The 24,476-nt window shown below is 38.9% G+C and overlaps 1 protein-coding gene across 2 annotated transcripts in view; it reads left to right on the top strand.

Moving 5' to 3' along the window:
* The window catches only part of ercc8 (excision repair cross-complementation group 8), a 52,007-nt gene that overhangs the window by 11,450 nt on the left and 16,081 nt on the right, over positions 1-24,476 (top strand). For both annotated transcript variants that reach the window (XM_069924466.1, XM_069924465.1), the window contains exons 6-9: positions 13,095-13,163; positions 17,936-18,002; positions 19,261-19,364; positions 21,527-21,651. In XM_069924466.1, the coding sequence (XP_069780567.1) occupies positions 13,095-13,163; positions 17,936-18,002; positions 19,261-19,364; positions 21,527-21,651 (365 nt within the window). The remainder of the gene's footprint in view (positions 1-13,094; positions 13,164-17,935; positions 18,003-19,260; positions 19,365-21,526; positions 21,652-24,476) is intronic.

Raw genomic sequence — 24,476 nt, 5'->3', positions numbered from 1 at the left:
CAGGATTACCAAATGTCCTTAGAGTATAGGGATTTTAAGTATCATTACTAATCAAGGCTTGGAACCATTCATTTAGTAGGTGAGCCTTGATATTGTTGCTAATCTACCAGTTACAAATTCATCTATGTTCATATGAATATCCACCACATGCTGAGGATACCATCATGTTTATGGTAGAACAACCATGAGAGGCTTAGAGTAGATTTAACAGCTAGAGGGACACATCTGGGCTAGTAATAGATGAACTCTGTTTCCTTGTAATATGTGACTTCATGAATCAGCATATCTTTGACTCCACCCTCATACTCAAGAAACAGCTCTGATTCAATGAGGAATATAGAAAAACATGCCAGCCCTAGTAGGGATGTTTCTGAAATGTATGTACCAACCTAATAAAATTAAAACATGGGGATACATGCATATTAGACAATACAATAATGAAGACCCAAGAGATTGCAGATGCTTTAATCTTGAACAAAAAAACTAACCACTGGAGGAAATCAGTGGGCCACTTCCAGTTCTTTTGTCCATCAATGATATAGGTAGAAAAGTATTATCCTATGACTATCAGATCTGTGTCCTGTCTTGACTGATGGTAGAAATTAAACATTAATAGGAGAAGGTGTTCCTATCAATATCCAGATCCTGAATAATGGTGGACCTTAACTAGTGAGTTTAGAAGAAAACAAGGCTGAAGTGTCTGGAATTTCCTTCAACCAGAAGTGCTGTGTGAGCCGTCTGACAGAGTTTCTCCTGAGATCCTCCCCATTTTTGAAACCAATCTTAAACCAGTTTCACCCCATTCTCATCTTACTGAGTCCAATGGATACAGTAAAGTTTATAAAATGACCTGCATCGCAACTGCATCTGTACCTCTAGCCAAGCAGTTGATACAGTTATAACACTGACAAAATGGAAAATTGGCCAAGTTGACCTCCCCATAATAAACAAATGTGACCAAATGAACCATTTGCTGACTGTGAATCATTAACAAAGAGATGATTAATTTTGTTGATGAAGGTGCTATTCACATGCAATATACTCACCATAAATTGCTCAGACAGTAACTTGTTCAGACACTCAACCTCCAAAATTAATAGCTTTTAGACATAATTAGAGCTTAACTTCAAACTGGAATGGAGACATTATGTATTGTGGGGCAAGAGATGGACATTTTTTCACGTAGTGTGTTTTGTGCAAAATTAAACTTGTTCTTTTTGAAGCCCAATTATCTGAATACTGAATATCGGAATGTCTTGGACTCTTTATACAAGAGGGCATATTTCTGAGAAGTGCAAAGATATGGAAGAGATTTCAAATATATTAACTGGGAATAAAAATCATGTGCAGATTGATTAAAATTAATTGAAGGAATCCACTTAAATTAGTATGCATTTAGCCCATTGTGATGTTCTGGCAAATGGAAGGAAGTTAAGTGGGAGAGCTAGAACTAACATATTTGTAGAAAAAGGTAAATATTGACCAGCAATAGGCCATTGTCATTAGGTTGAGACATGATTTGGTAGAAGTGGCACAAAATATAACCAGTGGGTATGCTTAACAAAAATACTAAAGCTTTCTATATGAAAAGTAAGGGTATAACCAGGATAAGAATTGGGGCCTAAGTTGAAATTTATATTTGGAGCCTGAGGACACATTTCTTAACCATATTCATTCAAAAGGCCAAGAGGGTAGAAAGTTCAGAGAGGGGACAGTGAAATTATAGGATTAAAGGAAGAGCTACTAAGTGTACTAGCAGGTTTAGATTTGGACAAATTCCCAAGGCTTGATGAGATACATCCAAGGCTGCTATGGGAGGCAAGGAAGAAGATTGCTAAGGTCCTGATAGATTTTACAGGGGAGGCACAATGACTGGAGGAGGGTAAATGTGTTTAATTTATTGAAGAAGGTTGCAGGGATAAGCGTAGTAACCTCATGCCTCTGAGCCCAACATCATTGGTAGTAAATCAATTTGAAAATAAATCTCAGGTGCAAGATTAATTTGTACTTAGAAAGGCAGGGATTAATCATCACCTTCAGGAAGCAGAGCAGAGAACATGTTCCAGTCAGTATTGGTGATACTGAGGTTGAAATAGTAGAGATCTTTAAGTTTTCAGGTGTAAATATCATCAATTTGTCCCAGTTCAGCCACATTGACCATACAGCCATAAAGTCATGCCATTACCTACTTCAATGATTCTCAACCTTTTTTCCACTCACAAACCACTTTAAGTATTTCCTAAGCCACTGTTTTAATTGTACCTTATTGACTCGTTATGTGCACGGTTTCATAACTCCAAAGGAAATAGGCTAATGACAATTTTTCTCAAGCAAAATATTTCAGTAACAATTGTGTCTGGAGCAGTAATTCTCAACCTTCCCACGCACATACTGTCCTAAGCAATCCCTTACTAATCACAGAGCACTTATGGCATAGGGATTACTTAAAGTGGTATGTGTGGAAAAAAAAAGGTTGAGAACCACTGGCCTACTACTTAAGAAGCTTAAAAGAATTTGTAGCCCCAATGTCTCATCAAATTTTATGGATGCGCCATAGAAAGCATCCTGTCTGGATGCATCACAGCTTGGTATGGGAACTGTTTTGCCCAAGACAGCAAAATAATTGCAGTGGATTGTAAATACAGCTCAGGCCATCGTGCAAAAATCTTCCTCTCCATTTACTCTGTCTACACTTCCCGCTGCCTTGGGAAAGCAGTCAACATATTAAATGACCCATCCCACCTTGGTCAGACTCTCTTCTACCTCCTGTTGAGCAGGAGTTTGAAAACTTGCACCATGAGGTTCAAGAATAGTTTCTTGCCTGCCAGTATCAGACTATTGAATGGACTTTTCAATAGTAAGATGATGCTACCCTTGCATTTTTTCATTGAGCTTTTTCTCTGTACCATCATACTCTGCACTGTTATTTTGCACTGCCTGTTCTTCTCAGGAATAGATTGACTTGACTGGTCAGTTCCGTGCACAGGATGATAAACAATTCAATTTGATAGTCTGCTTGGCTTTGTTAGGAGGAAATTCTGTCTGACCATAAACTCAGTTTTACAGGATTGAAACAGGCCCTTTTGGCCAACTTGTCCATGTCAACCAAGCAAGTCTTATGTCCCTGCATTCAGCCCATATTCCTTTAAACCAGTGGTTTTCAAATTGCCTCCCTAAACTTACATTGCACCTTAAGCAATCCCTATGCTGTAAGTGCTCTGTGATCGGTAAGGAATTGCTTAAGGTGGTATTTGAGTGGGGGGTTGGGGGGAAATGATTGAGAACCATTACTCAAGACCCAATTGTTACTGAAATATTTTGCTTGAGAAAATTTGTCATTGACCTATTTCCTTTGGAGTTATGAAATTGTGCGCATAACGAGTCAAATAGGTAGAATTAAAACAGTGGTTTTCAAACGTTTTCTTTCCATCCACATACCACCTAAAGCAATCCCTTACTAATCACAGAGCACCTATGGCATAGGGATTGCTTAAGGTGGAATGTGAGTTTAGGGGGGTAGTTCGAAAACCACTGGTTTAAACCATTCTGCCAAATATAAATGTTGTAAATGTACCCACCTCCACCATTTCTCTGGCAGGTCCTTCTATATTCCTAGTTCCCTCTGTGAAAAAGGTGCCTATCAGGTTATTTTTAATATTCTGCTTCTCAAATGGGTAACAAAAAAATGGATTTGATGGTATTGCAGTAGATGTGGTCTACATGGAAATGGTTTACATGCACATCGAAAACTAGACCAAAATATATGAGCTCCAGGGAAAGCTAATGAATGGGGTCCAAAATTAGCTGATGAAAGAAGTAGAGGGTGATGATGGTGGGTTGTTTTTGTGATTGGCAGTTTGTGGCCAATGTTATACCACATGGATCAGTGCTCAGGCCCTTACTGTAACTATTTAGAGAGGATAAAGGATATATCATTACTGAGTTTGAAGATAACATGAAAATTGGTGATGTTGAAGGTGAGGAGGACTGTCTTTGGTGACAAGAAGTTATATCCTGTAAGATGTAAGAGATTTACAATTGATAAAATGGGCAAAGCAATGGTAGGTGGAATTTAATTATGATAAATGCACAGTGATATATTTAACAAATCCAGAACAATCATTGCCACATTTGTAGGAATGTTTATTACAATATGGAACATTATCTGGATACAAGGTTAATTGGGATAAGAGTGAAATTTTGCCTGTTGGAGAAGGAGATTATTCAGAATATAAAAATATTATTAAATTGAAATAGTCTGATAAAATTAAATATTTAGGAATAATTGTCAATGCTGATTGTCAATCTATATATAAGTTAAATTACGTTCCTTTATTTAAAAAAGATTAAAGCAGATTTAATTAAGTGGAAAGATCTCCCGTTAACTTTAATTGGCCAAGTTAATTGTATTAAGATGAATATTTTTCTTCGAATTCAATATTTATTTCAATCAATACCGTGTTCTCTTTCAAAGGGATATTTTCAGGATTTAAATAAAGCTATGAGAGAATTTTTATGGAAAGGTAAATTATCGTGGGTAGCATTATATAAACTTACTTTGAAGTATGCATTAGGTGGGCTTCAATTACCCCATTTTCAAAATTATTATGAAGCAGCCCAGTTGAAATTTATTAGAAGACTGATAGATTTGGACCAACCCCCGAGTTGGGCTAAAGTTGAGATGGCTTGTATTTCTGAAGTTGAGGTGCATCAATTTATATTTCGATGGAATGTAAATTTGTTGCGGGAATCTAATATGCCGATGTTAAAGCATCTATTAAAGGTATCGACTTAAAAAAAATAAGATTTTAGGATCAAAAGGTAAATTGTCAATTTTAACCCCATTATATAACAATCAGCTTATTCCTTTTTCAATGTTTAATAATCATTTAAAGAGTTGAGACTCTAAGGGTATAAAGATGTTACAGGATTGTTTTGTAGAAAGACAGTTTCTTTCTTTCAATCAATTGAAAGAGCGTTTGATATTGCTGAAAATTCTTTGTTTGTTTCTCAACTTCGAGCTTTGGTGAAAGATATGTATGGTAGAGAGATGATTTTACCTGTATTGATGGAATTCGAGTCTTTGATTTCTTCTATACCAAACAAGAGTTATAGTTCTGTTATGTACCAAGTATTACAAAACAATATGGATAAACCGGAATGGGAGAAGTCTAAGCTTAAATGGGAAAATGATTTAGCCTTTGTTTTTCCTGAAGACTTATTGGGCAGATATGTGTCATGTTGGTGTTACTAAATTGATGAATGTGCGGTATGGTATGGTTAATTATAATTTTTTACATCAGTTATATTTAACTCCAGAGAAATTGAAAAAAATATGGTTTTAGTAATTTGGACTCTTGTTTTAGATGTGTATGTACTGGTACTTTTTTTTACATGCTGTTTGGTCTTGTGTTCATGTACAACCATTTTGGCAAGAAATTAGGTTAACTTTGGAAAAATTATATGACATTAAGTTACCACTAGATCCATCTATTTTTTTTAATGGATTATATGATTCCATTAAAGGGATTAGGGTTGGATAAATTTCAAATTGCATTTGTACGCTTAGCATTGTCTGTAGCTCGAAAATGTGTAGCAAGTACATGGAAAGATAACATAGTGATTAATATAATACAGTGGCATAATGAATTGAAAGCTTGTATTGTTATGGAAAAAATTACATTTAATCTGCATGATAATTTTTTTTGTTAATAAGTGTTTACCATATTTGGAATATATGCATTTAGATGTATTTGGATTTATTACATATCTTAGTTACTGTTTATATATTTTTGGCTCTTCTTAAGAGAGCTGGCTGATAGGGTGGGAGGGTGGGTGGGTACTCATTTTTTTCCTTTTTTTAAATATTTTTTTCTTTTTTTTGTTATTTATTTTTTATAAATATACATTTCTATAAAATTGTCTTTATGGAATGTATGCTGTATTATTACTAATGATCTTTCAAATAAATAAATAAAGTTAAAAAAAATAAATGCACAGCGACTGATATGGATAGGATAATATTAATTTAATGGTGTGGCTCTAGTGGTACTGAGGAACAAAGGGATCTTGTGTATACAAGTCCAACATCCCTGAAGGGAGCACCATGGGTAGTGAAAAAAATGTTTGGAATACCTTTCATTTCCATAAAATATGAGACCTGGAAGGTTAAAATACACCTTTATTTTTTTTTAAACTTTATTTAAGATTTTCAAATTACAAAAAAACAATACATAATAATAATAACAAAATAAACTAAAGCAATATAAACCCACCCCCTCCCTCCCACCCTCAGCATACCCCACAAGGGGAGAAAAAAAAACCATAAATCAACTAAATACAAGCATAAACTATATAATATCTTAAGATATTTCTAAACCCATACATTCCAAATAAGATGACCACATTTGAACAAAAAAAAGAATAATTATTAAACAAATTATGTTATTTTTTTCCATATAAATACAAGATCTCAATTCATCATGCCAATGAGTCATATTTACTTCTACATCATCTTTCTCAGTAATCGCAATACACTTCCGTCCTACTGCCAATGCTAAATGAACAAAAGCTATCTGAAACTTGTCCAACCCCAAACCAGTTCACGAAACAATATAACCCAGCAAAAAAATTCTGGGTCTAATGGCAATTTAATCTGAAATGATTTTTCAAAAAATACTCTAATTTTTTCCAAAAATGGTTGGACTTTATCACAAAGCCAAACTGCATGTAAAAATGTTCCAATATGTCGTCCACATCTAAAGCATTAATCTGAATTACTAAATCAACATTTTTTAAATTTCTCAGGGGTCAAATACAACTGATTAAAAAAATTATAATTAACCAAACTATATCTTACATTAAGTAATTTAGTCACCCCATCTTGGCACATAACTTCCCAGTCCTCCTGAGGTATATCATAAGATAAATCACCTCCCCATTTATTTCTAGATTTATTTAGATTTGGTTTATCCATACTATCTTGCAACAACGAATACATATCAGAAATAAAGCCCTTTTCTAACGTATACAAAATGAGAAATTCGTATTTTGTTAATTCGGGTAATTTCATTTCTCTTCCTTAATGATCCTTTACCAAAGCTCGAACTTGGTAATACACAAATAAAGAGTTAACTGATATTCCAAATGTTTGTCTAAGTTGATTAAAAGAAAGAAACTGTCCTTCTTCAAAACAATCCTCCATCACCTTTATACCCTCAGAATCCCATACCTTTAAATACCTATTATTCATCGAAAAAGGAATAATCCTATTTTGATATAATGGAATTTGAGTTGATATCTTACCCTTCGTACCTATAGCAAAATTCTTTTTAGTCCAGATTCCTAATAAATGTTTTAAAACAGGCATATTATATCCCTGTAATAAACCAGAATCCCACTTCAATATAAACTGATGAACCTGAGACTCAGAAATACAAGCTAGTTCCACTTTAGCCCAACTATGAGGTTGTGTGATAGCCAAAATTCTATTAACAAATTTTAATTGTGAGGCTTCATAATAATTTTGAAAATGAAAAATTGAAGACCTCCTAAAGCATATTTCCATGTCATTTTCTGTAATGCTACTCTCGCTAACTTCCCCTTCCATAAAAACTTCCGTACCGCCGTATTCAAATCTTGGAAAAATACTTTTGGAAGTAAACATGGAATTGATTGAAAAAGTTATTGAATAAGTGGGAATATATTCATCTTAATACAATTTACCCAGCCTATTAATGTCAATGGAAGATCTTTCCATTTAATCAAATCCATCTTAATCTTTCTCAATAATGGTATGTAGTTTAATTTATACAGAGATTGGTATTTCGCATCAACCATTACTCCTAAATATTTAATTTTATCAGACCATCATAGAACTGTTAGCTCAAGCAATCAGACAAAATGATATTAAAGGGATAGGAATTGCAGATGATGAATATAAGATTAAATTTGTTTGCTGTTGATGTATTGATATCTTTAACACATCTAGAACAATCTTTGAAACATTTGCAATAATGTTTGGAGCGATATGGTGTATTATCTGTGTATAAAGTAAATTGGGACAAAAGTGAAATATTACTAATTTCAGATGGGGATTATAGTGAGTGTAAACAGATTACAAAATACATCTTTATGAAACATAGATTAGGCCATAGCTGGATGACTACGTACAGTTCATATCATTACATTATTGGAAGGATATGATTGCCATTGGAGAGGGAACTGAAGAGTTGGACTGGAATACTGCCAAGGATGAAGCATTTTAGTCACATGGAGAGGCTAGAAAGATTAGTCCTTGGAACAGGGGAGTATGAGGTAAGAGATAATTGTGGTATACAAAACTGAGAGGGAGTGGCATGGATAAAGTAGAGGTTAGCACAACACTATAACAGTGCCACTTATCTTGGTTTGAATCTATAAGGAATTTATAAGTTCTCCTTTGACCTGCATGGGTTTCCAGAATTGGGAAATGCTCCGGTTTCCTCCCACATTCCAAGGATGTACGGGGTTAATAGATTAATTAGTCACATGAATATATTTGGGCAGTGCAGACTCCTGAGCTAGAAGGGTCTGCTACTGTACTGTAAACCTAAATTAAATTGAAAACAGTAGTTGTTAGCGAATTTTCCCCATAATCGAGATGTCAAAAGTTGGAGGACTTGGATTTAAGGTAAGGGGGAAGAGTTTGGAGAGCTTTGGAGAATTTTTTTTCACCCTGAGGATGGTTGGAATCTGGAATGCTTTTACCAGTGGAAACAGAACTCTCACAAAAAACAGCATCATATAACCATATAACCACTTACAGCACAGAACAGGCCAGTTCGGCCCTACTAGTCCATGCCATAACAAATTCCCCCCCTCCTAGTCCCACTGACCAGCACCCGGTCCATACCCCTCGAGTCCTCTCCTCTCCATGTAACTATCCAGTCTATCCTTAAATGTAACCAATGATCCCGCCTCAACCACATCTGCTGGAAGCTCATTCCACATCCCTACCACCCTTTGCGTAAAGAAATTTCCCCTCGTGTTCCCTTTATAATTTTCCCCCTTCAATCTTAAACCATCCCCTCTAGTTTGAATCTCCCCAACTCTTAATTGAAAAAGCCTATCCACATTTACTCTGTCTGTCCCTTTTAAAATCTTAAACACCTCTAACAATTCCCCCCTCAATCTCCCCCCATGTGAGCAATTGAATTGCCAAAGCACGGAACATTTCAGGTAAATGAGATTAAAGTAGGTGACTAACTGATGGTGAACAGAGACATGGTGCTAACTCATCCCAACAGAGCCTGGTCTCCAATGGCCTTAAATTCCTTGCAATTGTACCTTGCTCAGCAGTAGCTGGGGTGAATTAGCCTCTTGAGAATGAAAAAGAATTTTCGCACAGATTGTACAGAAAAATAGTTTTGAAGTAATAGGAAGAAGATATGAGGAAATCTTGAACAACTCACTCTCTGAGCAGAATCATTCTTTCCAGAGAGTTTTGAGGGATGGGCAATAACTGATGTCCTTGCCAGTGATGGCTACTTTAACATAAAAACACATTTAAATAATACATTTATTCATAATTCTTGCAAAAAGAATTATTGATTTTAATGGAAGATCCTACAGAGGATTGTAACATAATGTAATTGTTTAATGACAAGGAAAGTCAAATCTGCAAATATATGCATAATGCAATTTGCAGAACATGCAAATGCACACTTGCATTTAGCCCGCAGTTTGAAAAAAAAATCTGCCAGCTATGTTGTTAAAGAGGAAGCTTGCAGATGTTGTCTGTGATTGTAATACACAGTACAAAAGTGCTGGAGAAACTCAACAAGTCACGCAGCGCCATAAGGAGCAAAGGAATGTAACCATTGTTTCAACTTTGTTGCTAACTTTCATCCTGACCTCAAATTCATATTTGTCCATCTCTGGCAGCATTCTCCTCTTTCTCAATCTCTGTCTCCACCTTGGGAGACAAACTCTTCACAGACATTGTTTGCAAACCTACCAGCTCCCCCAGTTACCTGGACTACACCTCTTCTATCCACTGTAAGGATTCTGTTCCTTTCAATTCCTCTCACTGTGTCACATCTGCGCCCAGGATGAGGTTTTCCATTCCAGAACATTAAAGATGTCCTAATTTTTCTAAAAAAAACATGGCTTCCCCTCCACTGCCATCAACTCAGCACTTGCCCTCATCTCTATTTACCCACGCATCTGTCCTGGTTCCCTCCAACCCGAGATGCTACAAGGAGAAGATTCCCCTTGTTTTCACCTACCAGCACATCAGCCACGATATCCAACATATTAAACTCCACAATTTACACAATCTACATCATGGTCTCACCACCAGATATATCGTCTCCTCTTTCTGCAGGCACCGCTCCCTGTATAATTTCCTTTTCCACTCATCCCTTTCCACTAGTTTCCCCCTTGATACCTAGCCCTATGACTAGAGGAAATGCCACACGAGTGCCAACACCTCCTCCCTCACTACCATTCAGGGCCCCAAACAGTCCTTCAAAGTGAAGTAACACTTCACTTACAAAAACAAAATGGCATTGCTGAAGCTGCTGTAACTCTTGTGCAGACCTGGGAGAGCGGGGAGCAGAGACACAGCGCTGCTCTGTCCTACCTGCCTAGTCCCGATGCTGATGGCTATGTACAGACTTTAAACAGCCTGTTAAAAGAGCCAATTTTTTTTAAAAATCCTGCATTTGCAGGATCTGTGTCCAAGATGGCGGTACCTGTGCAGGAAAGTACACCACGAGATGTTGCAGACTCTGGGGGACCCCAGCAACTGGGAGAATGTACTCTGTTGAGAAGAAGTATAGGAAACAATCCTCCAGGTCGATGACTAGAGGACCATCGAGCAGCTCGGCAGCTTAAGGACCCATACAAGCTGCAGACTGTTGGTGACTTGCTTTCAAAAGACCCACACAGACTATTGAAGACTGGCTTATTGAAACCAGCTATCAGAACTGGGATTACAAAGGGTGGAGGGCAAGGATGGCTCCTGAAGGATTTTTCATCATGTCAGAGGTTTGGATCTGGGCTCAGGTTGCCGATGGTATGAACTGAACTAGAGTCTCATGCAGCTGCAGAAGCTGCCAATGCGCTGGAGGCGAATTCATGGATACTCGGTTACTCTGAGGGGACTTTCTTTTGCTTCACTTTCTCTGACAGTAGAAAAGAGCCAGGTAATGCTGATGGTGAATCTTTGTTTTTCTGGCGGACTAAAAGTAATTTCATGTAATTATTACATGACAATAAATGATATCTGATCTGAAAGCAATCATTTTTTTAAAAATGATACCTATTTCAAGTGATTTTGATCATTTCTTACATAAAAAGACCCAAACTGTTGAGAAGAGCTTTGACGGCACAAGCTGATAAAGCGCCCACCGAGCTGGTGTTGGCACAGGGCAGCTTGATCCAGCACTGGAAATCTCGTAGGTGCTCCTGATCACCCGATTTGCAGGAAGGATGCTGCAATGAAGATGGAGTTTGATTTGTCCTCTAGCTCCTTTGACATGTCACTATTAAGAAATTCATAGTTGTTTGAGTTCTGTCAGTAATTTGAACATTTTTGATATGCAATCCAGATTCATGAGCTTGTGTCTTTCCATGACATTCAGGGAATACGAATTAAATAAATCTGGAACAGAAAGTTAGCATCAATATCAGTGATAATAAAATTACAAGATTGTCAAAGTCATTGGATTTATTAATTACTTTTCCATTTCCAATGGATCTACAAACCAATAATAAAATATTTAAAGACAGTGTCCTATGGGAAGTGAGCAAGTACATTTTGTTGCCTGGATGGTAAAATAATTCATAAGATAATAATATATTTGAAAACTATTCACATGTTTTATTAACTGATGTTGGATAATGTATTGTGTGACAATAATTAATAAATGATTATTTTGTTTTGAACAAATGGCTCATTGTTCAAAGCAAAAAATCATTTTGTTTTGAATAATAATCCATTTGTTTCCAAGATGAGGTCATCCAGTCCAGATCTTCTGAAATGTCTACCTTCTTCCACAAACATGGTGTCCCCTTCACCACCATCAACTCAGTCCTCACCCGCATCGCCTCCGTTTCCCGCACAACTGCCCTGGCCCCCTCTACCCCCATATGCAACAAACACAGGAATCCCCTTGTCTTGCGTACCACCCCACCAAACTCCAAATTCAATACCTTGTACACTGAAATTTCTGGCACTTAGAAACAGGATTCCACTATTAGGTACATCTTCCCCTCTCTGCCTTGCATAGGTTCTGCTCCCTCCATGATTCCCGTGTGCATTCATCCCTCCTTACCAATCACCCCTCCCTCCTCCGGCACCTTCCCCTGTGCCACAGGAGTGCCACACTTATACCCACATCTGCAGCCTCATCACAGTCCAGAGCCTAAAACAGACCTTTGAAGTGAAACCCAATTTCAATTGTATAGGATTGATTAACTGCATTCGGTGTTCACTTTGTGGCCTTCTCTACATCAGAGAGACTGGGCACAGGCTGGGAGATCGCTATATTGAGCACCACTATGTCCGCACCAGTGACAGGGACCTCCCAGTGGCCAAGCATTTCAGTTCTGCATCCTACTCCCATACTCACGTTTATCTTTAGTCTCATGTTCTATCCCACCAAGACCACCTGTAAATTAGAGGAACAACACCTGATTTTCTATCTGACCACTCTCTAGCTGGAAGGCATTAGCATAGACATTTCCAGTTTCTGCTAACCTGCTCTTCCTTCCTCGCCCCCACTCCCTTCGCATCCGATCTTATTTCTCTCAGCTCTCCATCCTCTCCACTCTCTTTTCACTTAGCCATCCCTCCTCCCCTTGCTGTGCCCTCCCTCCCTTCTCCATCTGTTACCTTCTGTCTTTGGGACCATGCTCCTCCTCCATCCCCCCCCCCTCCCACCTTTTTAATCTGGACACCTGCTGGCATTTTTCCAAACCCTGATGAAGGACTCAAGCCAGAAACATTGATTATGCATTTTTATCTTTGCTTTATAAAGGACACTGTTTGACCTGAGTTTCTCCAGCATTGTGTTTTTACTTTTGGTTCATTGTTTTTGTTGTTTCAGTTGGTACCAAGATTCCGAAAGTACAGCTATGTGATCTTAAATCTGGATCCTGTGCCCACATTCTACAAGGTGAGAAGTCTAAGAATTGTTAATTTATAGAAAGTTTTTATCAGCAGGGTCTTCTCTTTCTCTATCTTTGGCTTGGCTTCGCGGACGAAGATTTTTGGAGGGGGTAAATGTCCACGTCAGCTGCAGGCTCGTTTGTAGCTGACAAGTCCGATGCGGGACAGGCAGACACGGTTGCAGCGGTTGCAGGGGAAAATTGGTTGGTTGGGGTTGGGTGTTGGGTTTTTCCTCCTTTGCCTTTTGTCAGTGAGGTGGGCTCTGCGGTCTTCTTCAAAGGAGGTTGCTGCCCACCAAACTGTGAGGCGCCAAGATGCACGGTTTGAGGTGATATCAGCCCACTGGCGGTGGTCAATGTGGCAGGCACCAAGAGATTTCTTTAGGCAGTCCTTGTACCTTTTTTTGGTGCACCTCTGTCATGGTGGCCAGTGGAGAGCTCGCCATATGACACGATCTTGGGAAGGCGATGGTCCTCCATTCTGGAGACGTGACCCATCCAGCGCAGCTGGATCTTCAGCAGCGTGGACTCGATGCTGTCGACCTCTGCCATCTCGAGTACTTCGACGTTAGGGATGAAAGCGCTCCAATGGATGTTGAGGATGGAGCGGAGACAACGCTGGTGGAAGCGTTCTAGGAGCCGTAGGTGATGCCGGTAGAGGACCCATGATTCGGAGCCGAACAGGAGTGTGGGTATGACAACGGCTCTGTATACGCTTATCTTTGTGAGGTTTTTCAGTTGGTTGTTTTTCCAGACTCTTTTGTGTAGTCTTCCAAAGGCACTATTTGCCTTAGCGAGTCTGTTGTCTATCTCATTGTCGATCCTTGCATCTGATGAAATGGTGCAGCCGAGATAGGTAAACTGGTTGACCGTTTTGAGTTTTGTGTGCCCGATGGAGATGTGGGGGGGCTGGTAGTCATGGTGGGGAGCTGGCTGATGGAGGACCTCAGTTTTCTTCAGGCTGACTTCCAGGCCAAACATTTTGGCAGTTTCCGCAAAGCAGGACGTCAAGCGCTGAAGAGCTGGCTCTGAATGGGCAACTAAAGCGGCATCGTCTGCAAAGAGTAGTTCACGGACAAGTTTCTCTTGTGTCTTGGTGTGAGCTTGCAGGCGCCTCAGATTGAAGAGACTGCCATCCGTGCGGTACCGGATGTAAACAGCGTCTTCACTGTTGAGGTCTTTCATGGCTTGGTTCAGCATCATGCTGAAGAAGATTGAAAAGAGGGTTGGTGCGAGAACACAGCCTTGCTTCACGCCATTGTTAATGGAGAAGGGTTCAGAGAGCTCATTGCTGTATCTGACCCGACCTTGTTGGTTTTCGTGCAGTTGGATAATCATGTAGTGCAAAAACAAATTCCTAAAAATATTCCCCATGTCAGGGATCATCTGTGGAGAAAGTAAAAGATTTAATGTTGCAGACCATTCATCTGAATAGAATATTGTGTGATGTCAGTGCAGCTTGTCTGCAAGGTTTATTGAAACCAGTAAATGTAAGTAATTAAAGGTAACTCTTACGAAAAATAATTTGACATCACGACAAACTTCAATTCATCTGTCACTGAAGAAACAGAAGTGAATTAAAATTTAAACAATCCTTTATCTGAAACGTTTAATGCCACAGCCAAAAAAGATCTAGACAATAAAAAAAATTCTCATAGGACATGGTGAAAAGCGAATCATTTAAATGAAAGCCATGTAAAAAAAATGATAGAATGCTGTTATGTTTCATGTTAAAGTTCAAGCAGATCAAAAAATTGGTCAGATCAAAAATTAATTTCACAATCACCATTTACTGTCATGAACATGTCACAAAATTCATTGTTTTGTAGGTGTATTTTATAGTGCAGATATTGTTATAAATTACAATTCAAAAATAAGTAAATAGTGCAATAAAATAGGAGAAATTGAGGTAGTGTCTGTGATTCATTGTCTATTAAGAAATCTGATGGTGGGGGGATGAAACAGTCCTTCTGCCACTGGCTGCTTATCTTCAGGCTCCTGTACTGTTTTCCTGATGGTAGCAGTGTGAAGAAAGCAATATGGAATGTCTTATTTTATTTGGAAAATATCAGCATTAATGATAAATACCAATCAAATGCTAGCAGAGTGGCACAAACAATAGATTTGCTGCCTCTCCGTGGCAGAGATCCAGGCTCAGTCCTGACCTGAGGTACTGAAAATCTGTGCCAACCAACTAGCTGGAGTGTTCATGGACATTTTCAACCTCTCATTGCTGCAGTCAGAGGATCCCACCTGCTTCATAATGGCATCAGTCATCCCGATACCCAAGAAGAGCAGATTGAGCTGCCTCAACGACTGTCACCCAGTAGCATTAACATCTACTATGATAAAATGCTATGAGAGGTTGGTCATGGCCAGAATTAACTCAAACCTAAGTAGAGGTCTAGACCCACTGTAATTTGCCCATCGTCACAATCGTTCCACAGTAGATGCAATATCACTGGCTGTCCACTCATCTCTGGATCACCTTGAAAACAGCAACTCATACATATGTCTGCTCTTCATAGATAACAGCTCAGCCTTTGACACCATTATTCCCTCGGTGGTGGTCAAGAAGCTCCAAATCCATGGCCTCTGCACCCCATTCTGCAACTGGATCCCTGACTTCTTCATCTTAAGACCACAGTCAATACAAATTGGAAACAATGCCTCCACCTCCTCACTGACTATCAACACAGGCGCTCCTCAAGGATGCATGCTCATCACACTGCTCTAAGCTCACTATTCACCCGTGACTGTGTGGCCAGGCACAATTCCAATCCTATCTCCAAATTTGCCAATGACACCATGGTTGTGGGCAGAATCTCAATCGGCAATGAGGAAGTGTACAGGAGGGAGCTGGATCAGCTCATTGAGTGATGTCACACCAAGAATCTTGCACTCAACGTTAGCAAAACCAATGAGATGATTGTGAACTTCAGGAGGAAGTCAGGAGAGCACGACCCAGTCCTCATTGAGAGCTCAGTAGTGGAGAGGGTGAAGAACTTTAAACTCCTGGGTGTCAACATCGCAGAGAATCTGTCCTGAAGCTTCCATGTCAATGCAATCACTAAGAAGGTTCATCAGCGGCTCTACTTTGTGAGGTGTCTGAGGAGATTCAGTATGTCACCAAAGACTCTCAAAAACTACAGATGTACCATGGAGAGCATTCTGGCGGGTGCATCACTGTCTGGTATGGAGGTGCCAACACTCAGTCGAAGAAAAAAATCCAGAGGGTTGTTAACTCAGCCTGCAAGATCACAAGCACCAGACTTCACTCCATTGAGGACATCTACATTAGGCGGTGTCTTAAAAAAGCAGCCTCTATCCTCATAGACCCCCACCACCCAGGCCATCCCTTCTTTACTTTGCTACCATCGGGGAAAAGATACAAGAGCCTAAAGACAAGCACTCAGCGGCACAAGGACAGCTTCCCCACTGCCATCAGATTCCTGAATGATCAATGAACTAAAGACACTGCCTTACATTTGGTGCACTATTTTTATTTATTTTCTGTAAGGTAGTCTACATGAATGTTTGTACTGTGATTTTGCCACAAAACGATGAATTTTGTGACTTGTTCATGACAATAAATTCTATTTCTGCTGGTGTGGAATTTGGCAGTTCTTCCTGTGATTGTATGGGTTTCCTCCCACTTTACATTCCCAAATGTTATGAGCTCCCAGTATAGTAAAATGGCATTATCACAATAAGGGATAGTATAGACAGGAGTAGCTGAATGGTCACAGTTAATATTTAACATTTCACACAAGCACCATCACAAGTCACAGCCCAGCGACAATTCGATCCATGGGAAGAAATGACGAAGGCTTGTCACAGTCTTTTCCAGATTTGATACATTTGCAAAGATATAGCGATTTTGCAAGGGAGAACCATTCTGACTGCTGAAGAGAAAACAGCTTTTTCAAGCAGCTCTTGTGGCCAGCCATTTTTTTGTGGAATTCAGAGCAAAGCATGCTCTGTGAATGACTCGGCCTTTTCAGTGGATTGTCCTATGCCAGGATGGTCTTTTGGGAAGCAAAGTGCTTCATTTTGATTGTGACTAACCAGTGAAGGTCACTTGGAGAGATTGGTGCCAGGGTCTTGGAAGCTTTGTGAAGGCCGGCCAGTTCGAGTCTCACATACAAAAGGACCAGGAGTGTTATGACCATAGATCGTGTGGATGGACATTTTTGTAAAGGAGAATTTGTGAGTCTATAGCAGCTACAACTCCAGCCTTCCCATCAGTTGGACATTAATTCTGGGCATCAAATTTTAAAGGCCTACGCTTCACTGAATTTAAAGGACTGAACTTTGAAGTAACTTTGTAGATTTTGGCCTGGACAGTAATGGTGTGGTACAACCACACATGCACACACACGCACAATTGGGGATAGATTTAGTGTTACGGATACTTTAATTTTATTTCTAAGGTATTTTATTTCTATAGTATTTTAAAATTAAATACTGTCTGATTCATTGTTTAATGTTGCTCATTACGCGCGGCTCGTAACACAAAGATGTGTGTGTTGTTAGGTTAATTGGGCACTTTAAAGTGCCTCTAGTGTGTAGGTGAGCGGTAGAATCTTGGGGGAATTGATGAGAATATGAGGAGAATAAAGAACAAAATTAATGTGGCAGCAGTGTAATGATGGTTGGTACAGACAGTGAGCTGAAGGGCCTGTTTCTGTAATGTATCTCTCCATGACTATATGTGTGCCTTATGTATTCTTTCACATTTTTTTTCTTCCCCAACTATCAAACCTACATTCTCTCTTAGGCCATAGAGGTGAGATATTGTCTGTGAAATGGTCACCGCGTCATGAACATATACTAGTGTCAGCAAGGTAATTTTAAATATCTGTTTTTATTCAACATTCACATTCATCCTTGATATTTTATGGAAAACTCCTTAAAGTTATTACTAAGTTCTTAAAATTTACACATTTGGTCACATCCTGTTTGAAATGTTTATTTTATTCTACCCCTCGCTTCCCAATTCTGTATCTTAAACTACCTTATTTTATTTCCTTCCCAAACTTGATGAGGCTTTCAAACCTGAAACATTAATTCTGTTTCTCTTTCCACAGCTGCTGAATGTTTCCAACATTTTTTTTAATTAACCCGGGAGATCTGTGTTGATGCATTTTTTGTTTAATCCTTTTTCTTTCAAATTTAGACAAACAGCATGGTTACAGGCCCTTCCACCCACAGGCCCATGCCGCCCAATTAGCCTACAACCCCTGTATTTTTTGAAGGGTGGAAGGAAACCGGAGCACATGGAGGAAACCCACGCAGACATGAGGAGAACATACAAACTCCTTACAATAACAGGTTCAAATCTAGGTCGATGGCACTATAATAGCATTGTGCTACCTGTGTCACCCTTAATATTCTGTCCAGACTCACTTTTTCTCTGATGTTTCTCGTGGTTTAGTCATGTTACTACTGTGAAACTGTACAAAAATTTCCAGAAATCATTTTATGCAATATTAGCACCATTTCCTTGATTGCTTGGTGGTGATTTGGAAAATACGTTGTATGGTTATGCATGTTCCAGTGTTCTTTTAAGGTCAAACAGATTAGTTGAAGACAAGCTGCAGATGTTCTAACTTCTTTAGCATGACTTTACTTAAAATTAACAATTCTCTCTACAGTTTCCAATATAAATGAATTCTTTTTGAAAATGTGATACATGACCTTAGTCTGGTAATTTCAGTCCCCAATCCAAATCTTCCTGAAACTCCCAGGATGACACAGCTAATTTCCACATGCACTTGGGTAGTAGAAAGAGAATTCCTATCATAGCTCAGTTGTTTAAGTCAGTGAGGAAATACATCTGCAAACCAGATGATAATTCATTTAAATGTGATCGATTCTGTTGTGTAAGGCTTCAGTTATTTTAATTCTGGAAAGAGAATATTTCAAGATCTTTTATTTGTAAAAAATTTGACATCAATTCAAGTTATTGCAACAAAATTTCAGAGGAGACTTTGATTGCTCCATTTGTGAATATTCCCATGTATTTTTCCATCTTTCTGTAAATTATTCCGTGGAGCCTATTTATAGTCTTTTTTTAAAGTACTTCTTTGACCTTTCTTTTAGTGCTGACAGCAAAGTTAGAATCTGGGATGTACGGAACGCTTCAGGGAGTTTAATTGTGCTTGACCAGCACAATGGTGAAATCGCCAAATCTTCTTCAGAGTCAGGTAATAAGTTTATGAAGTTTGTCTTCATTAGATACATTAGTTATGTTAATGCAAATTGTTTTATTTTCTTTCCCCTGCAAATCTAATCTAGACTGCAGACTATTGATTTGTTTCATCTGTAGGGTTGAATAGTTTCCCAACACCTTTAAATGAAAGCTCTTTCCAGCAACCAGTGATTTGTTGATGTAAAGTTTCACATGTAAACAAAGCCTTTTCCATGTTTCCAATTCAGAATCTGTTTTCTGTCCAATAACATGAGACAACATAACAAAATCAATTATGCTGGTTGAATATATGCATGTGGACTTCCCTTTGTTAATCATTGTAGAACAGATGAGATAGGTCTTCAATTTTCTCTTGTAGTTTACACCAGATTCCGTGCTACATCCCAAGTTAATATCATCTTGCGTTTCACCAGATTGATGATAGACAAAGTACTGCACATTGTCTATGTGGATCTTAGCAAGGCCTTTGACAAGCCACTGCATGGTAGGTTAGTATGAAATGGTAGATCACATGGGATCCAGAAGAAGCTAGCACAATGGATATAAAATTGGCTTGGCAGAGAGAGGATGGTGATGGAAAGTTTCACACTGTGGTGTGCTGCATGGATCTTGTTGGGTCCAGTGTTATCTGTAGGTGACATTAATGATCTGAATAAGAATATTGGTGACCTGGCTCATAGTTTATGGATTACAGAAACATTGGTGATATAGAAAGCAATGAGTAAGGTTGATCAATTGAATCAGTGGCCTATCAAAAGGCAGCTAGACTTTATTTAAGATAAATGCCAGGAGTTGCATTGAGGCCACAAGACAGGACTTGCACAGTAAATGGTAGGCTCTGGGGAGTGTTGTAAATACCTATGGTATTGGTACAGTTCCCATACTGTAAGCAATTCTGGTTGTAATTAAACTGGAAAGGATGCAAAAAAAGATTCACGAGGATGTTATCCAGACTGGAGGAGTTGAGTTATAGGGATAGACTAGGACTTTCTACCCTGGAGCATAGGAGACTGATGAGTGATATTATTGAGATGTACAAAATCATGACAGATATAGATGAAAACACAAAATGTTTGGGAACCTTAGCAGGTCAGAAAGTGTTTTTATGTAGCAAAGGTTAAATACATATCTGTCATTTTGGGCTTGAGCCCTTCATCAAGGTAGGAGAGAATGCCAGCAGGCATCCGTAAAAAGGTGGGGGGGGGTGGCAAAGGCAGGAGATGATAGGTGGGGAGAGGAGGGAGCGGACAGCAGCAATGAGGGGAAAGAGGGATGGCTGGATGGGTAAGGGGGAAGGGAGGGGAGAATTGGAAAGGCAGGAAAGGAAGAGGGGAAAAAATTCAAACAAAAATGTGGGAGAAGGGGATGGCAAAGGCAGGAGATGATAGATGGTGAGAGGAGGGATTTTTCAAACAAAAAGGGAGAGTGGGTGGCAAAAGGAGGAGATGATAGGTGGGGAGAGGAGGAATTTTTCACCTTGATGAAGGGCTCAAGCCCAAAACTTTGGTTATGTATTTTTACCTTTGCATTTTGTGTTTTTACTTCAACCACGGTGTCTACAGATTTTTGTGATTTACTACAGGAATAGATAAGGTGTGTCGTCACAGTATTTTCCCCAATGTAGGAGAATCTAAAACTAGAAGACATGGTGGTAGGGGAGGGAAAGAAAAGATTTAAAAGGAACCTGAGGGACCACTTTTCCCACACAAAGGGTCATGGGAATATGGAACAAGATGCCAAAGGAAGTGATAAATATGGCTACAGCTACAACACTGAAACAACTTGTACAGGTACGTGGATAAGAAAGGTTTAAAGGGATATGGGCCTAATGCAGAATGGAACTAGCTCAGATTGGGCAACTTGGTTGGCATGAATAAGCTGGGCCACATAGACTGTGCCGTACATCTCTGACTGTGCCCTAATTTACTTGGTATCCAATATGTAGCCTCTTCAGGCAAACAGGTAAAAAATGCCAAAAATATAAAGTAAATTGGAAAATGCACTAAAGTCAAATCAGCTTCTGAAAAGAAAAATGGGTTGTAGATCTTCACATTTCTTCCTGTGTGACATAGTACTGATTTTATTACAATTTTGATTGTTTATTATAAGTGAAATATTAATGATAAGTTTTAATCAATGTAATTCTTTATTTGACAGCAAACACTGCTCACAATGGACGTGTTAATGGGCTGTGCTTTACTAGTGATGGGCTTCATCTTTTAACGATTGGTACAGATGATCGCATGAGACTCTGGAATAGTTCCACAGGGAAAAATACTCTGGTACTCTCTATTTTCTACACATCATAAACATTAATGGAAATTATTTCAATTGTAATTTAGTTATTAAGTTGTTGCTAAGTAGATAATGTAACAGTCAAACAGAATATAAGGGAAACTACAAATTAATGAAACAAAAAAAATGCTAGAAATATATTAGTTGGCATTTTAAAGATCTGAGGTGGTTTTATGTACTCTATCAAAATGGAATAATTTATATTCATAAATTGTAAGCAAGGTCAGCATTTTTGTTCACTTGAGCTTGTGGCTAATGAGTTGCTAGTTGTTGGGGAAGCAGTCATGTATGGTTGGAAAACTAAATCAGTCCAGTCGGCAGAGGAGACATCAGCATGACCAGACACACTCTCTGGAGTGGAGAATATTCCATAACTGACTTTATTTGTATATTGGAGATGATGGAAGTCAGGAGGTGTGTCATTTGCTGCAGAGTGCCCTGTCACTGGCCTGGTTCTGCAGCTAAAATATTGATGGAGCTATGGAGCTTGTGTAGTTAAGTGCATTGATTAATGGTGACCACTGTTGTTGGAGTCAGTAATGGAAATAGAGAGAAGATTAGATTCTCAAAATGCAATTTGGATGGAAGATCATCAAGTGGAAATATTAACTGATTTTGGCTGTCCCACATTTCCTGCTTTAATTTTGGTTAGACTCTTGTGTTGAAGATGCTTACTCCCTGGCACTTGTATGACCCAAATATTATTCCACATATCATGTAAGTCTACTGTTATCCAATTCATGAGCAGGTTTAAATGGAAATAAACATAAATGAACATCCCAACATGTTATTTGATGTAGCAGCAATAGTTTGTGGAGCCTGAAACACCCCTGCAATGCTCCTTGCCTGGGGTGAAGATGATTGACCTCCTGCAGGTACAATATTTTTTTATGCTGGCTTATGCCAGTCAGACGAGAGGTTTCTTTCCATTCCTATTGACTTCAGAATTACTTGTGCTCCTTGACACCATGCAGTGTCACCTAATCTTTTTGTTACAATGAGAGAAACATTCTCTTCCTCCAAGTTGAATATTTTTTGTCCACTGTAATACTAAGGCTGTGAAGAAGTCTGGATTCAAGTCACCTGGGCAGGAAACAATTTGAGTCTCCACAAGTTGCTTATTCATCAGTAAGTACCTCTGGACAGTACAATATGAGGCACTTTCCCAACCACCCCACTCCCACCAGCAACGCTGTTACAGTGCCAACGATCAGGACCGGAGTTCAAATCCCACATTGTCTGGAAGGAGTCGGTATGTTCTCCCAACACGTGCGTGGGTTTTCCCTGGGGGAAAGTTTCCTCCCACTGTTAAAAATATACCAGGGGTGTAGATTAATTGGGTGTAATAGGACAGCATGGGCTTGGGGCCGAAATGGCCTGTTACCATGCTGTATGTATGTCTTAATTTAATATTTCTGAGGACTGTTGCAAATACTTTGCTATCTTTTTCTTTGCTGGTGATTGAAGGTAAATTTGGGTTTTAAGTTGCTGTTATATTCCATGGACAAAACTTAGCTGTGCAATTTTCTTCAGTATCAGGCAGGTGCCAGAATTGTTGCTTTCCTGAGGTAGATTGGTAAACATCTTTGATGGATCTGGAGCACAGATTTTCGGCACTACAATAATAATGATACTAGAATCCAAACATTTTCACATTGCTCATAGCCATGATTTGATAATTATTTCCCATTTTTACCAGTCAACATGATATCATGTTGGTTGAATACTGGTTTCAGTCATGCTGCAACTCTCAAGAGGTGGCTGAGTTGAATCACCGATTTAACAATTCTGGAAGAATGGCTGAAGATGGTTGCAAGTGTATCTACTTTGCCTTTTGCACTCTCTTACTGTACTCCACCTTCACTGATGATTGGGATGCAACTCTTTCTTCTGCTCTTTAATTCATTGACCATAGGAATAGAATTAGGCCATTCATCCCATTGAATCTGCTTTGCCATTCGATCATGGCTGACTTATTTTTCCCTCTCTACCCCATTCTGTCTTCTCCCCATAACCTTAGATACTGTTACTGATCAACACTCTTAATAATCTTCAACTTCTGCTTTAAATCTACCTAATGACAGCCACCACAGCTGTTTGTAGCAACAAATTCTACGATTCATTGCCCTCTGGCTGAAGTCATTCCTCTTCAGCTCTGTTGGCTATCAATATTCCTAGCAAAATGTGGCAGAGCTTTAATTTGATCCAATGTTATGATTTGCATCACTCAATTTAAAGAATTGCTTCAAATAGTTAATGTGTAGTTAAATGTAATTTCATTGCTAAACCATCTGCTGGAGGTAGTCGGTGGGTCAAACACCATCAGTGGGAGAAAAAGAATGGTCAATGTTTTAAGTCAAAGTCCTTTATTGAAATTGGTAAAATGTAGGGGAAGCCATTATAAAAAGGACCGGGTGGGAGGGGTGGGTCAGTGGTCCTATGTGAGATTGGTAAACCAGGTGGAAGCGAAACATGACAGATAGAGGGAGTACAATGGCAGATGCCACACAAAGGGGGGGGGGGGGGAGGGGAATGGGGAGAGAGAGAGATACAAAAAAAACAAATGAGTAAGGTGGAAGAAGATGAGTTATACAGGGTGGAGTGGATAATCAGAAGACTAAATTACTATCTAAATGAATAAATATGGATCAAACAGGTTTTGTAAAAAAAAGAGACAATCAGCTGACAATGTGGTTAGACTATTTAGTATTATGCATTTAGCAAAAAGAAGAGACTTACTGTTGTAGTGGCTCCAGATGTCGAAAAAGCATTTGATAGATTGGAGAGGGACTTTTTGTTTAAGGTGTTGGAT

This window comes from Narcine bancroftii, chromosome 3 (assembly GCF_036971445.1).
Source record: "Narcine bancroftii isolate sNarBan1 chromosome 3, sNarBan1.hap1, whole genome shotgun sequence".
NCBI classification, from domain to species: Eukaryota; Metazoa; Chordata; class Chondrichthyes; order Torpediniformes; family Narcinidae; genus Narcine; species Narcine bancroftii.
This window is presented reverse-complemented; position numbering and strand designations above follow the sequence as displayed.